The 15,295-nt window shown below is 25.9% G+C and overlaps 1 protein-coding gene across 1 annotated transcript in view; it reads right to left on the bottom strand.

The window, feature by feature from the left end:
* The window catches only part of LOC135925424 (1-phosphatidylinositol 4,5-bisphosphate phosphodiesterase delta-4-like), a 37,911-nt gene that overhangs the window by 18,428 nt on the left and 4,188 nt on the right, over positions 1 to 15,295 (bottom strand). The window contains exon 2 of the mRNA XM_065460729.1: positions 11,346 to 11,513. Within this exon, the coding sequence (XP_065316801.1) occupies positions 11,346 to 11,513 (168 nt within the window). The remainder of the gene's footprint in view (positions 1 to 11,345; positions 11,514 to 15,295) is intronic.

Raw genomic sequence — 15,295 nt, 5'->3', positions numbered from 1 at the left:
AATATTCTTAATAGTTTAGATTAATTGACGATTATCAAATGTATAAGGATATATATATTTTTTTAAATGTAGCATAATATTGTTTTTAATTATCGAAAGAATTGTATCGATACGAATTGGACATCTCAATCATATTAATTCTAAAATGATAAAGAAAACTATGATAATAATTGTAAAGATCATTTCCAAAAGTAAGGGATAAAAAAACTATGTGTGAAAAATAAAATAATTTGATGAGAGTTGAGATAATAATTCAATAAATTTCCAATATAAAAACATGTTTATAGATTGAAATATAATTGTCAGTAAAAAAAAATCAATATTCTAAAATAGGTACTGATCATAATTATGTTTTTCCAAAATAATAACAATATCATGAGATATGGTAAGAAATATTTTAGTTCATTTTTACTGAAGCAAGATTAGACAGTAGAAAAGAAATAAGCCACTGCTACTTTTTTAGTAGCTCTGTAGCATAGCTCCTTTTTTTTAAAGTATAGCTAGCTTAGCTATATTTTTTATGCAAGAAGCTATAGATTGTATGGTAGACAGCCATATTAAAAAATTATGTATCTACAAATAACTAATTTGTATGATAAACAAATAGTTTAGAACGCATATAGTAGTGGAGACTGGGGTTAGTCGAATAGATTTTTGCAAAATCAGCTATAACTCCTGTGTTTTTTTTAGATATTATGAAGAACAATATTTGAATCGATACCTATAACTATACTCTATAAAGGTTCCTTATAAATATTTTTAAGAATATAATCATATCTTTGAAATTTTATTTTTTGTAAAAGTTGACCACAAGCCCCAATATCGGGGTTGGAAGTTGGAACACACTGCTAGGGGCTTCCTAAGCCACTAGTTTTTTTAGGTATAATAAATTGAAATGCATTTTTATTTATTAATAATAATACGTATGAATTATTTTATTGTTCTAAATATCATAATACATTTAAATTGAAGCTAATTATAAATAAAAATTGAAACTTAATTTTGGTAAATTTAATAAACATTTTGAATAGATAAAAATAAGGATCTTAAGGAGAGATTATGATTTCTTGGCATAAATCCTAAATACCAATCATGCATAGCCATGAAATTATCTTTTCAAGATTTTGAAATATTTTTTTTTTCATTATTAACTGCCAAAATTGAGGCGTATGGTTAGGCAAACCCCGCTAGCTCTAAATTGACTAATCCCGATTGAAATATTATCAAGACAAAATAAATACTCATAAAACTTTCTCAAATTATAAAAGAAGGTTTAAACTTTGATATAAAATTTAATTTATTTATAAATGATTATATAACTTAATAAAAAATTCTGTCATGTAAAAATCTTTTGAATTTGACATCAAAATTTAATTTCTTAAATAAAATTTAATAATTAATTATTTCAAAAGATTTTTTGCGTATAAATGCATATTAATAAATACTATATTGGGATAAAATTTAAACCTTCTAGTCTATTTAATTTTAAAACGAAATAATTGGTTTGCCAAGCCACGGGGTTTACCTAACCCCAGCCTCCCTTAATATTTAATATGCTAAACATAAACAATTTCCCACGAAATTTTTTTAAAAAGTTTTGCCGGCCCGGCCCGAACCCGAAATTTATTTTAATAAAATTTACAGGCCCGGCCAGGCCCGAATTTATTTAAATAAAGAAATTAATTTTTATAATTACTTAAAATAAAAGACATATGTTATATAGCGTTTAGTTTCAATAAATTAAATCAATAATTATTATTTTACATAAAAAATTCAATATAAAATTGATAAATTTAAATGTATTTAATAAAATTCCTAAGATCCGACCCGACCCGGTCCGAATTTTTTTTAAAAATAGACCGACACGGCCCGAATTTTTTTTAAAAATATTAGGCCCGGCCCGAACCCGATTTTTTAAAGGCCTCGGGCCCGGCTCGGGCCGGGTACGGGGGGCCTAACTTTGCAGATCTCTAATATCAATATCATTTGTTAAATATTACTGATCACCTACCTAATATTTAATATTAAAATAATTCCCAAGCAAGGTACGCCATAATAATTTTGAAAAAATTGTCCCAAGCCCAATGAAAGATCATAATAATTTTGTTAGTTGAGAATTGAAAAAAAATATTTAAGAAATCATAATGAATTTAAAAATACATTCAAAATCAGATTTTCATGGGCCTTGGTTTTTTGATCAGACCGAACCCAGGCCTGCAAAAAAATTTGTTTTAGACCACTGTCTGACCTACAGTTAATAATAAAAAAAATTCTCAAGCGTCCAAGCTGATAATAATTTTGTATAATTTTCCCCAAGTCCAGCCCAAAATAATTTATAAAAATATTTTCCAAGTCCAGCCCAATCCATAGTAATTTTCAAAATTTGTTCCCAGCCTGGAGCTAGGCAAATCTCTAAAAATCATCTCTATTCTTTATTCTTTTTAACCCCGCTCACTTTAGACCAAGGCCAACCCATTAAGACTAAGAGCGAATACTATTTTTTTGAGCATAAGCCTTGGTTTTTTGATCAGGCCTGGCCATGTTTCCAAAAAAAAAATTTCAGGCCAATGTCTAACCCATATTTAAAATTAAAAAAATTTTAAGCATATGACCATTAATTTTGAAAATTTTTTCCCAAGCCAGGTCCAAGCCCATATTAATTGTGAAAAATATTTCCCAAGCCCAGAAAAACCCATAATAACTATTTTTTCCTTGGATCCAGAAAAATAGGTCCGATGTAAGGGTTTATAAGAATTAAATCTGTCTTATATGTACATTTTTTTGCCATTCTATATTATTGAGAAAATTTTTCAAAATAATTTATTATCAAATGCGGTTCCCTTTCTAAATCGCTTCCATTTTAGCGATTTTTAAAAATTTTTTAATTTAAATACAAGTGTTTAGTCCCCTAGTATCTATTAATATTAATTTCAAATTTACTTTAAAAATTTTCTAGGAGATATAAGCCATGTTCCCAATTTTTAGCGATTTTTGTTTTAGCGATTTAGAACCTATCCCTCAATGCAGGGGATATTACCACCCATCATTCTATTGGTTAACTCCTGGCATTTTTATGAATTCATGAATACATATTAAAGTACCGTGCCTTTTATAAATTAGTGAAAATATGTTCATCCTAATTTAAATTTTAAACAGACAACTACCCCTCCAAATAATATGTGATTTATTACTTAGGCACAAAATATAAAATTAAATAGACCTTGTTTAAATTACAATAGAAAAAATAAAAAGATATTCTAAGTTAACAAATAATAGGAGGTTAATTCAATCATAATCAAATTATATGTAAGTAAAACAAAAAGGTTATACATTTAATCAAAAGTTATAATAAGTTATATGAATAACATACATTCAACAATTATGAAGTGATGAGAAAATATACAAAACTATGGAATGCATGTAAAAAGGCATCTTCAGAAAAGATAAGAGAGGTATTCAGTTGAAAGTTGCATGAATAATATGGAATAGCGGCTATTCCAACAAGTTTCCAAATTTCTTTAATAGATGATCAAGCAATTCTACTATCTGGGAGTAAAATCTCCAGGCTTCCCTAATATTTTTGGCTAAAATGTTGGGTTAACCATTTTTAAAAATCGAGCGTTTAACAACACTAGAATAGCCTATACGAAGCCAACATTATAATAAATGGCAAAATTTTTAAAATATCAGTTGTATTATAACAAAACCAAAATCTACTTTCATAATAACAATCACATTGATTTACCAAGTTGCAAAATTAAAGATATTTCATAAAAGTGATAATTCATAAAGCATGGCTTTTAATTTAATTCATCCATCATCAAATTAAGGAGAAAATTCTAATTTTTTGTCAAACTTGATGATCTATCAGATAGTAATCATATAAATGCAAATATTTACTTATGCATAAAAATTACAATTAAAAGATAAAATTAAAATATATCCATTCTTCAATAAAATCTTTATTGTAAGAAATATTTGATAATTTAAACATTGATACTGTGAAAATCTAAATATTAACCCTCTAATGAAATGGTTAGGCTATATTTTTTTTCTTCTGGTGAGGTATCTTGGGTATAATCATCATTAAAAATTTCATATATAATCACATGCCATGATAACCCATTGATTTACCAAATTGCAAAATTACAGACCTATGATTATAGATAGATAGAAGATATTATAATGGAATAACGTGGTCAAGTCCGGCTTCCTATATATCATTTCCCCAAGGATGGAACCACTAAGTTGGATTTAAAAAAATGATCTTTGCTGGGATTCGAACCCAAAGCCAACAGATTTGTAAGTGACGCTCTTGCCGATTAGGCCACAGACGCTTTTCAAAAAATAAATTTGTCCAAATGAAAAATAAACAAATTACACATTTGATACTAAGAATTCTAGTATATATGTAATGGTAGCTTAAATAAATGAATGTTTGATATGTGATATTATCATTGGACCGAATAAGCTATGGTTTAAAAGAATAATTATACTGAATAAATCGAAATTCCAAAACAACTTACGCTAAGAACGAATCACCCCCCCCCCCCCCCCCGCAATATTATTATATATATACTGCAGTCGAATTCATTTGTTTTCCTTCTTATTTTCTTACTATTATATTGCATCCGCCATTTTTGATAGATTATATTTTATATTATACTATGATCCAAAAATCCCCAAGGATTAAACCACCAAGTTAGATTTAAAAAAAAGGATCTTTACTGGGATTCGAACCCAAAGTCATTAGATTTGTAAGCGACGCTCTTGCCGATTAGGCTACAGACGCTTTTCAAAATTCACGATTTTTTAAATACTGTGACACGGCTTTTATATATTTATAGATAGATAGTATTATCATCTCCCCAAGAATGAAACCACCAAGTTAGATTAAGAAAAAATAATGATCAAAAAAATACATTGTTGAGATTCGAACCTAAGTCTATCAGATTTGTAAGCGACGCTCTTGCCGATTGGGCCACAGACACTTTTTAATATTAACCATTTTTTAAATATATATTATAAATTGTGAAAGTGTGACTGTCACAATATGACAAGGCTTTTATATATTTTATAGATATAATTGGTTTATTTTTTTTAAAAAAATAGATATTTTACACATGTTCCTTTGAATGTTATGTTATTCAAAGTAATTGACCTCCGCCTAACAATCAATTTAATTTAATTATTTTAGACTAGAGCAAATAAGAGCCCAAGAGCCAGTGGCATAGACAAGAGATGGAGGGAAGGTTTGGGGTTAAACCCCACTCCATATCCACCGAAAATATTTTTATTTAAAATTTTTTAAAAAAAACAATTAATTATAAAATTTAATAATATAATTTATATTGTCAAAAATAATATTTTATTTAATATTACATTTTACATAATAAAAGAATGAGGAAAAAAAAAATTATATTTATGATTTGAATAAATTAGCGCTATCTATGTATAATAATATCATATTTTTACAAAAAAAAAATTTAATGGTAATATCCATTTATAAAGTTATAAATTATAATGATGAACTTATAAAATAAATAATTTATATAATATATGGGATTAACTTTTAATTTATAAAAATTTATACCAATTTAAATTAAAAATGATTTTAGTTAAAAATGATTCTAGATTTCATTATAGATTTGTCGAAAAAATACAATTCGAGCAAAAATATAGCCTTTAAATTTTTTTTAAAAATGGTCAATATAAATGCTTCAAAACGCTAAAATTCCCAGGAAAAAAAAATAATATTAATTTATATTAAACCTATAAATATACATCAATTAAGAAACAAATCATATATAATAACTTATTGCACGAAAATAATGGCAAAGATATGTAATTGTAAGTAATTTTTATTAAACGGTAAAAAAAATAGAAAAATAAAATTAATACTAAACAACAAATAAGATATTTATAATTTTATTAATATTATTTATATCGTTAAATATCTATTAAATAAACTGAAAAGAACAAGTAACATCTATAAAGATCATGAAATCATAAGATTTAAAAATATTTTAAATCGGATAAAAACTTTAATATATTTAGAGGTAATTGATTTTTGAATCGTAATTTAAAATTCGATATTTAAAACTCAGCCTAAGGCGTGTTGTATTATTTTTTTACTTATTGATTAGAAAAACTGATTGCTGGATTACTAGGTATTAATCATGCCTATATATTGTTCTTTGCTTCTATAATTTTCCTTCTAATGATGTCAATCTTAGCAAATTATTTTTATTTTGCCAATAATGTTTTTCTATTTTCTACCAAACCAGTTGAAGAAATAAAAAGTATAAAATACGCACTAATTATTAGCCTAATTATCAGAGATAAGGCTACCATATTCTTTATTCTGCCATGATGCTAATTTTGACAATTTTTTACCAACAATTCTTTTCCCCTTTAAACCATCTACCAAACTGAATAAAACAATAAAATGTTCTAATAAAGCCCTACTTAATGGCTTAATATAAGTTTCAGATTTTTCTAAAAAATTGGCTAACTTCACGCTTAAAGCTGACGTCATAGTTTTCCTTTTGTTTATAACACTCAGCTTTTTGTGGCACTATATTTTGAGGACTTAAAGAATTAATCAGGCACTAAATATTAGCGTACGCCAGATATATAGTTTTTATATATTTTTTCCATTCTAGCATAATGCCTTCCTACTAATTAACCAGATTTATCGTAAATAATGAAAAAAATTATTTATGATTGATCAAAGAGCTTTCAAACTGAATTTCTCTCCTAACTATTACTCCAGTCGGTTTCTATATTAATAATATTAAGGAATGGATGATTATGTTTATAGATATTACATCCAAAATATAACATGTATGTTTCCTCTTTACAAATAAAAGGTTTATAATTATTCAAAGGACAAATGATCCATCGGTAAATTTAAAAAAAGGAATATATTGCCTAAAAAAATGAGTGTGGAATATTAATTTTATGCAATAATTGATCAAGTTTTCCAGAATAAAAATCTATATTTTTATAATATAAAATATTATTATTATTATCTAAAATCATCAAAACTTATCATAATATATTTTATGGCTATAAATCAAAAAGATTTTTTTATAGTTCTTTTTTATAAAACCAAACAATATATATCATGTTAGAAAAAATAGTATAATTATCTGTGACAAACTAAACATTGGGCATCACATTTATAAAGCTGATAATAAGTTTAATACTATCTTTTTATGTGAAATTATCATTTTTTAGGGTTTAATATAAGTGAAAAATAAACTCTGAAAATATAATATATTGAAAACATGTATATGTTATTTTTTTTTACAAGTATCAAGTTTTATTTTTTAAATATAAATAAATATTTGATTTATAAACATATTCTTTACCAAATAATTGTTAAAAATCAATATATATTCTTCCTTTTACATTATTATAACTTGTTTTTAATATATATTTTTCCAAAATTTTCATTCACATATTTTTCAATATTAGCTGAAAGATAAGTATCCCTAAAACAGATTAAATTTTTAAGTTTGGTTTTTATAGTTGTAGTTAATTCTATCGAATTTCCTTCTTAGATCACAATAGGAGTGTTCTCTATGCTCTTTCCCAGAAATTTAAAATGCAAAACTATATAATAAAAAGGGACATAAATAATAGTTCAACACTTATAACAACACTTATAACACGATTGTAGGCAAACATCTCAAAACCTATTTAGGTTTTGCAACCTAAAATCCATCTTAATTGACTTTCTTTTCTCCCTACTCTTTTCAATAATATGGATCAAAAGGGAATTACCATCTGATTAACAGAAAATTACTAAATATCACACGTCGAATTAAAAAGGCTCCAGTATTAAGATCAACCCCTCCCCCCTCTCTCTAATAATCCCTACAATGTCTATGATTTATATTAAGTAAGCCTCATGATATGCTTATGGCAATTTGAATTAATTACTATAATTTTATTCAAAAATTATATAATAGATATCTAGGATCATAATATATTTTTTTTTCTCTAACTTCGGGTACTATATTTTTTAAAAAAACTTTTTTATTATTAATTAAAAGAAAGCAAATATAATTTTATATGCATGCAGAAAGAGAAGTATTAAATAATATGATAGTATAAACAATAATAAACTAATCAATAAAAAAAAAGTTTAATAATCTTTTTGAAGATTTTTTTTATAGCAAAATGATCCTATTAATTTTATCCATATTCGATTAAAAAAATAATTTATTCAATTTCCATTTCTATTTTACGTCATCTGAAATAAACATACTTTGAATTTGCTAAGGATATTTATACCCTTTCATAGATTTATAAATTAAAATAGAAATCATAATTTTTAATAGCATGAATGGCTCAGAAGTATTGAACTGTGTCAAGGTTATCAAGGACTCGGGTTTGAGACGCGCATTACTTTTAGTCAAGATTTATTTTTGCTAAAATGAATTAGTAGTTCTAGGTTTATTTTACTGGATGAACTTCGTGTCTAATATCAAATTAGTTTTAGCAAAAATAACAAAATTTGACCTGGCCTGTCTAATCTATTCTACTAAAAAACAGATAAGAGGATTAGTTTATTTAAAAAGAAATATTTTTTTCAGTATTGCTATTTTCGACAAAATGATGTAGATCTCCTACGCCATTTCAATAAATTTAAAATATTGTTTTGAGCGTTGCAAGGCAAGGCTCTATATGTAGAAGAATAAGAGTTTTGAAAGAATAAGTATTATGTGGTAAAATATCTATTGGCCCATGTTTTTTATGTATACACACTTGAGAATTTAAGCTTCTCGAATTAAGTATCATATTCCAATTATTTCCTGAGTTAAAATTAGCTTCTAAAGCTTGTAAATTCTTTAAAGTATTAAGGAGCATATTATATATAATATAAATTCTTAGCGACTTAAATATTGAAAATAATTAAAAAGTTGTTAAAATAGTTTTTCGATTGGTTTAATGGCAAATATCATAAAATTATTATGTGGCTCTAGAACTTAAGTAGAAAAAAGCTCTTTATAATATTTAAGTAGATTCTATATATCTTATGTTTTAAAAATTAGGATAGGAATAAATCAAGATTATTTTTCAAAATTTAATTATTAATATTTATTAAATAAAAATATTAGGTACAATTACAGAAAAATCTACATCTTTTGTTTTAACAGTTATTTAACAAGCTCTTTCCCCCAGGCGCCTACTTGACTTACACCTAATGTCAGGAGCTATTATTATAAAATTCTACTCTATTATCACAGAAGTGATCTCAAGTATGATCAAATGATTGAGTTAGAACTTTCATTTGAGCAACAATTAGTCAATATTATAATAAATTTTTACAAATTTTTTTTAAATGGTAACCATACCATTATTACATTCAAAAAATATATTATTATCCCCTCTTTACCAATTGTGAGGAGGATAATAGAAATATATATTATAAAAATGGTTTACAATCAAGCAATAAGACAATTTTGAATGTATCTATACATTCAAAACATTATTGATCAACATAAAAATATTTCTCTGTATAGATAATATTGACCTAATTAAAGCTTTTCACATGCTGACCAAATAATTTCTCAAATATAAGGCATATTACTTCTTATAACATTGCAGTATGATAGAAATTGATTCAGTTTTAGTTTTGGTGAACATCGCACTTCAAGATAAATTTATATCATTAACCGGAGTATATTTTCTGTGGAGGGTTTGAGACTTGGATTGTGGAGGCCAATGGTATTATTACTAAAATGATGTTCCATTTATTAAAGGAGTGCATCATAGGAATAGTCAGGATAGGACAAAAGAAAATTCCCCCTTCGGAATATGGTTATCATTTTAAGCTAATAAAAATTTTCCCCTACACCCACAACCCCCTCTTCTTCATTTTCTCAAAAATGTATACAATATATCACAATGAACAAGAATATGAAAAAAAAATGAGTAAAAGTTAATTATTTTTAAATATCGACTTTAATTCAAAATTTGTTGAAAAAACGATTTTTATAAAAAAGTGATCACCCCTATATTATTTTATTAAAATCTAATATAGCATCTAAAGACCTCCGATAAAATTTACTGGAGCAAACCAACCCACTTAATAGTGCTCTTCTCCCCTTTAGCAAAATCCTGGGTAAGAGTATATACATTGAAGTCAGCTGTCAATTTCATTGGCTTTAGTAGACGCCATTTGAAGACATTTCGTTTGCCTTGCACATTTAATCTAGATATCTAGGATGTGCATTTAGCATGTTTGACCCTGGTTCGATCACCGTCCTAAGTTTAAATTTTCTAAAACAAGATTCTTAGCCGAGATCAAGGCATAGAAAAGGTTAGAGAGATATTGATTAGAGTTAATATAATATTTAACAAATGGTTTAAAAATTGGGTCTTTTTTTAATTCTCTGTTGTATCTAGCTTCTATCTCCAGATCCGATAATTTATCATGACCATTTAATAAGCCATTAACAGTTACCGCTCTGCCCAGGATTTGAATTGAACTCGTTATAGTTTCTTCTTTTTTTTGAAAAACATTACTTCATTTTAATTTATTCCAAGCAAGATTTATTTCATTTCGATTTTCCTTTTATTATTGAAAACTAATATGTAAAAGCACTTCTTGTAGGGATGCATAATACGAAATAAATTTACATTATATGAAATTTACCATTTTAGGTAATTTTTCTTTTACAACAAATTTAGTTGTTGAATTGTGGACGAAATGTAAAAAAAAAAGAAATTCATTATTTTGAATAAATTCTTATATTATTTGGAAAGATGTAAATTTGCAAATTTAATCAAATAATTTATCCAAAAACATATAATTTGAATATATTATTTTGTTATTATATTATCATAACAAATATTTGTTTTAATAAGTTTTATACAAATAATTGTAAAAAAATTAAGAACGGAAATAATTTTCCTAAAAATTTGTATGCTCCGAACATTAGAGATCGCTCTTTATAAATCAAAATGATAATTTTAAGGAACAGACACAAACCTTTTTACTTCGTATTCATGTTTTCTCTATCAGAAAATTCAGAATATTATACATAGCTTTCCAATCTTATCAAAAATCAGTATAATTCAGAAAATTAAATATAAATTTTTGAAACCAAATTTAATACTTTAAAAGTTAGTTTTACATATTTAGTATCGTGTCCATTTAAATATTTAATGTGTATTAGGCTCAAACTATTTAAATGCAAACACTTAAGACTCAATCTTGGAACATAAATTAGCTTTAAAAAATAAAAATTTCGTTTGAGGTTACCAGAAACTTATTTCTCAGTAACATGATAATATTTTATTTGTAAAAAAAATATATATTCATTTACCTAATTTCTGTGCCCTCCAAAATTTTCTAGACCCTGTATATTTAATGGTCAATTCGTCAGGATCTAAATAAAAGTGTCGCTTATATTTTTTTCCATTCCTTTTGTATTTAAACAACTCGCAACCCATCTTGAGAATTTTTATCATATCATCATCGTGTTTATCTTTGTCTGTAAAATCAATAGTAAAAAAATATGTTATTTGTAAGAAAGTCAATTAAAAAAATCCTTTTAATTAATGAGAAAAATATTTATTAACATTTAAATATAAGATCGGATCAGTAATGTATAAAAATTTTCAGTAATCGACTAATTCCAAGAAGTTATAAAATCGACTAATTCCAAGAAGTTATAAAATCGACGTTGATGAGACGTATTTTTTTTATCAGCTTCTTGTTTCCTTATTTTTATAGTACCTTTATATAGGATGATCAGGATTTTTTTATTAAACTTTCTTAGCTATGTTTATAAAATGTTATCACCCGATTTTCATGTTAAAAATCAACTATAACAATGTCAAAAAATAATTCAAGAATTTGAATAAATATGGGCAATAAAGTTAACTTACAACATGTTGTCATCAGACCCTTAGAAGTGGGGGTCAGGCGTGGCTTTATCAAATCTTATGGGTGTAAGAAATATTTTAATTTTGCCCAAACATTGACGTAATTGAGTCATTCGGTAGAAGGGGGGGGGGGGTAAGAAGGTAAAAAAAATTCCGTTTTTGCAAATTTAATTTTTATCAATTTATTTTCAGTTTATATTCAACTGTGCGTTGCATTATAATAAAATATTTTCATTTCAAATATTTTTATTTAATGTTTGTATTAATCTTATTTATTTTAATCTACAAATATTTCAAAGATAAATTTTTTTATTTCTTGTGTTCTCATGCAGTAAAATGTACAGAAACCGTCTTTTATAGAATTCGTTTTCTAAAAGAGGGAGGAGATAAGGTAGGTGAAAGGAAATTTAAAACGAAAAGAAAGTAATTTTAAAAAGGGGGGGGGGGTATTTAAAAATGCTGCGTCAATGAAGTCAGGAGGTAACCCGCATTTTGCGTCAAAAATGGTATAAAAATCACTGGTTATCATGAATGATTTACATGTACAAAATTATTAAATCCAATAATTTGGAAAAAATTAACAACTTAATTTTCATATAATCAGACTCTTTGTTAAAGAACCTTTTATATTATTCATCATAGTTTATTTAGAATAAAACAGATTTATTTTAAGATTGCTAATTTAAAATATAGGGTTGAGGCCTTTTTTTACTAATATTATTTCTACAAAGTTATGAATTATTCACATTTTTCAAAATTATAATTTTGTTCTTCGCGAAAAAAAATAATTCTAATGGAAGGACAAGTTACATACCAGAGATCCCTCACTTATTATATCAATTAAATTTTCCTGCCCTAAAACAATGATTGTAACATTAAAAAAATATATGTTAGCATCAATGTGTATTATAGTGTCAATGTTATCAATTATGAAGATCAAATTTCTAGGAAATTATTTTTGCAATTAATAAGTTTTTAATTTAAGTAATAGATATTATTTTTGCAACTTAAAATAATCACAAATTTTATTAAAGAAAAATAAAATATATATAACAAAAATTAATTGAAATTTTTTATAAATATAAATAAATATTTTGGCAACATTTTTTATTAAAAACTAATCTAAGGGATAAGGGAGATCGGATATAGGTTATCCCGGCCAGATAATTTCTTCTCAAACAATTTTAAAACAAAAAACTTTGATAATTGAAATTTAAACAATATGTGTATTTTATTAAGTTGCTTCAATGGTTCTAAAAATGTTTCATAGAAATATGCTAATGAAAACTTTTAAAGGCAAATTTAAGTTTTAACACGTCAAAATTAACCTTTTAATTTTTTACATTTTTTTTATGAAATTCCAAATGATAAAGTAATTTCAGTTTTATCATGCATAAAAAGATTGATCATAATGGTAATTTAATATCTTAAAATTAAATTATAATTAAATGTGAAAACCTGGGGCAGATTTTGCGGGGTACGTATTAGCTTTTTTTAAGCAGGGATTTATTTATAATAATAAAAAAATCCTACTATATTTATATAAACACCAGAAGTCACGCTTAGGGTCACGAATGCCAATATGAAGATGGTTGACTTATTTTTTGTAAATTATTTGGCCGTTTTAAGTGGCAACAAGTTCTTCCCGGTGATATATATGATATGAATGAATCTGGTATCATATTTGACAATGTATTTCATTTATTTACTTAGGAATAAAAAATTTATATAATATTTTTTAAAAATCTAAAAATAAAGAAGCGTTACAACGCGCATTGTGAAAGGCACCTAGGATGTGTTTCATTTTTCTTAAATACTCATTTAGTAATATAAAACTAAAAGAATTATTTAAAACTACGTTTAGATATTTTGGAAAATTTGTTTCATTTATTTTTTATGGCATTTCAATTTTTCACGGTCAATATAACCTCGATCTCCCCTACATAATAAAAACAAGTCACAATATAAAACTTTTAAAAAATATAGTGCATATAATTTTTTTTAATAATAATTACATTAAACAATTAAAAAAATATAAAAATGAACTGTTATCGTAATAGTTTGCTTTATGTAGAAGGCTTCATTACGATCATTATCTCGCTTAGTTTTCTACCTAATGATGTTATAAATTTTAGGAATTCCTCACTAAAAATGAGTATTCTACCTTATTTGAAATTACGGTTATTACCTGGTGGCAGTGATCATATAGCCCAGATATTATCCTAAAAACTATAGCTGGTCCCTTAAAACGTATTAACGTGCTCTACTCTTCATACGATCCCTTGCAATATGTTCTTCTTTTTCCCAGAGGCCGCATATTTATTCGCAAGAGCTAAGATGGACTAATTGCAGGGGTACTTCTTTTGAATCATGCTGAAAAATCAATGCATGTGTAATCCCAAGCAGCTGAAATATGTATTAGGCAGATACCATCGGGTCTTCTGTTATTGCTTGAGTAAAGGTATGATTTAAAGGTATTTATATTAGCTCTTTGGGCATTTGAGAATAAGTTATTGATTTTTGTGTGCTTGGGAAGCGGCCTTTGGAATAGTTATAATGTAGAAGATATTTGAAGGTAAAAAACAATCAATACATTTTGAATGAAGTGATCTACATCTCATCCAAAACGAAGTGAAATAACGATACGTAGTTCTTTAAGAGGAGAAGAGCGATATTTTTAAATGAAACTACTGGTAATCATTCGTAAAGTTCGATTTAGAATTCCGAATAACTCGACTGTGACAATTATTTTAATGAATCACTAGAGGGAATCAACGGAATAAGATAATATTGGAATATCCCAAGTTTTCTGGAGTCAGGATGTAGGTTTTTGCAAATACCAGTTTTACCTACTTACCCAAATATGAATATCATCTTATTGGTAGGGATCATGACAGTAGGTAACAAACAAGAATTGCTTAATCTTTAAGAGATAAAAGCATCAAAATAAAAAAGGGATAATAGAGAGAATTCGCTATTTTTGCATGAGAGAGTTGGAGCCCCAATTTATATGAAGATTATTTTAGGTAGCTTCAAGCATTGTGTGGATATTTAATTCATGCTTGAATATAAGGCAAAAAATCACCCTCTTCAAATCTAATTTTCCACCTATTTAAAAAAAAAACTATTCTTATCCCATAGGGGAAACTCAAGATCTAATATCAAATTTTCCAATAAATTTTTTTTTAAATATTTCCCCAATAATTAAATTATACTATTATGACTCGGATTATTATAATAAAAGTTATATTTTTTTGCATTTAATTTATAGATATTGAATATTAGTTAATATTTTATTAATTTTTATGTAATACAATTGTTTTAAAAATATTTTATTTAACTTTGTGAATAATTTTGTTATTTTCGTTATATTCGTTAGGTTCCGCTC

Source organism: Gordionus sp. m RMFG-2023, chromosome 2 (assembly GCF_954871325.1).
Source record: "Gordionus sp. m RMFG-2023 chromosome 2, tfGorSpeb1-WG-v2, whole genome shotgun sequence".
NCBI lineage: Eukaryota > Metazoa > Nematomorpha > Gordioida > Chordodea > Parachordodidae > Gordionus > Gordionus sp. m RMFG-2023.
This window is presented reverse-complemented; position numbering and strand designations above follow the sequence as displayed.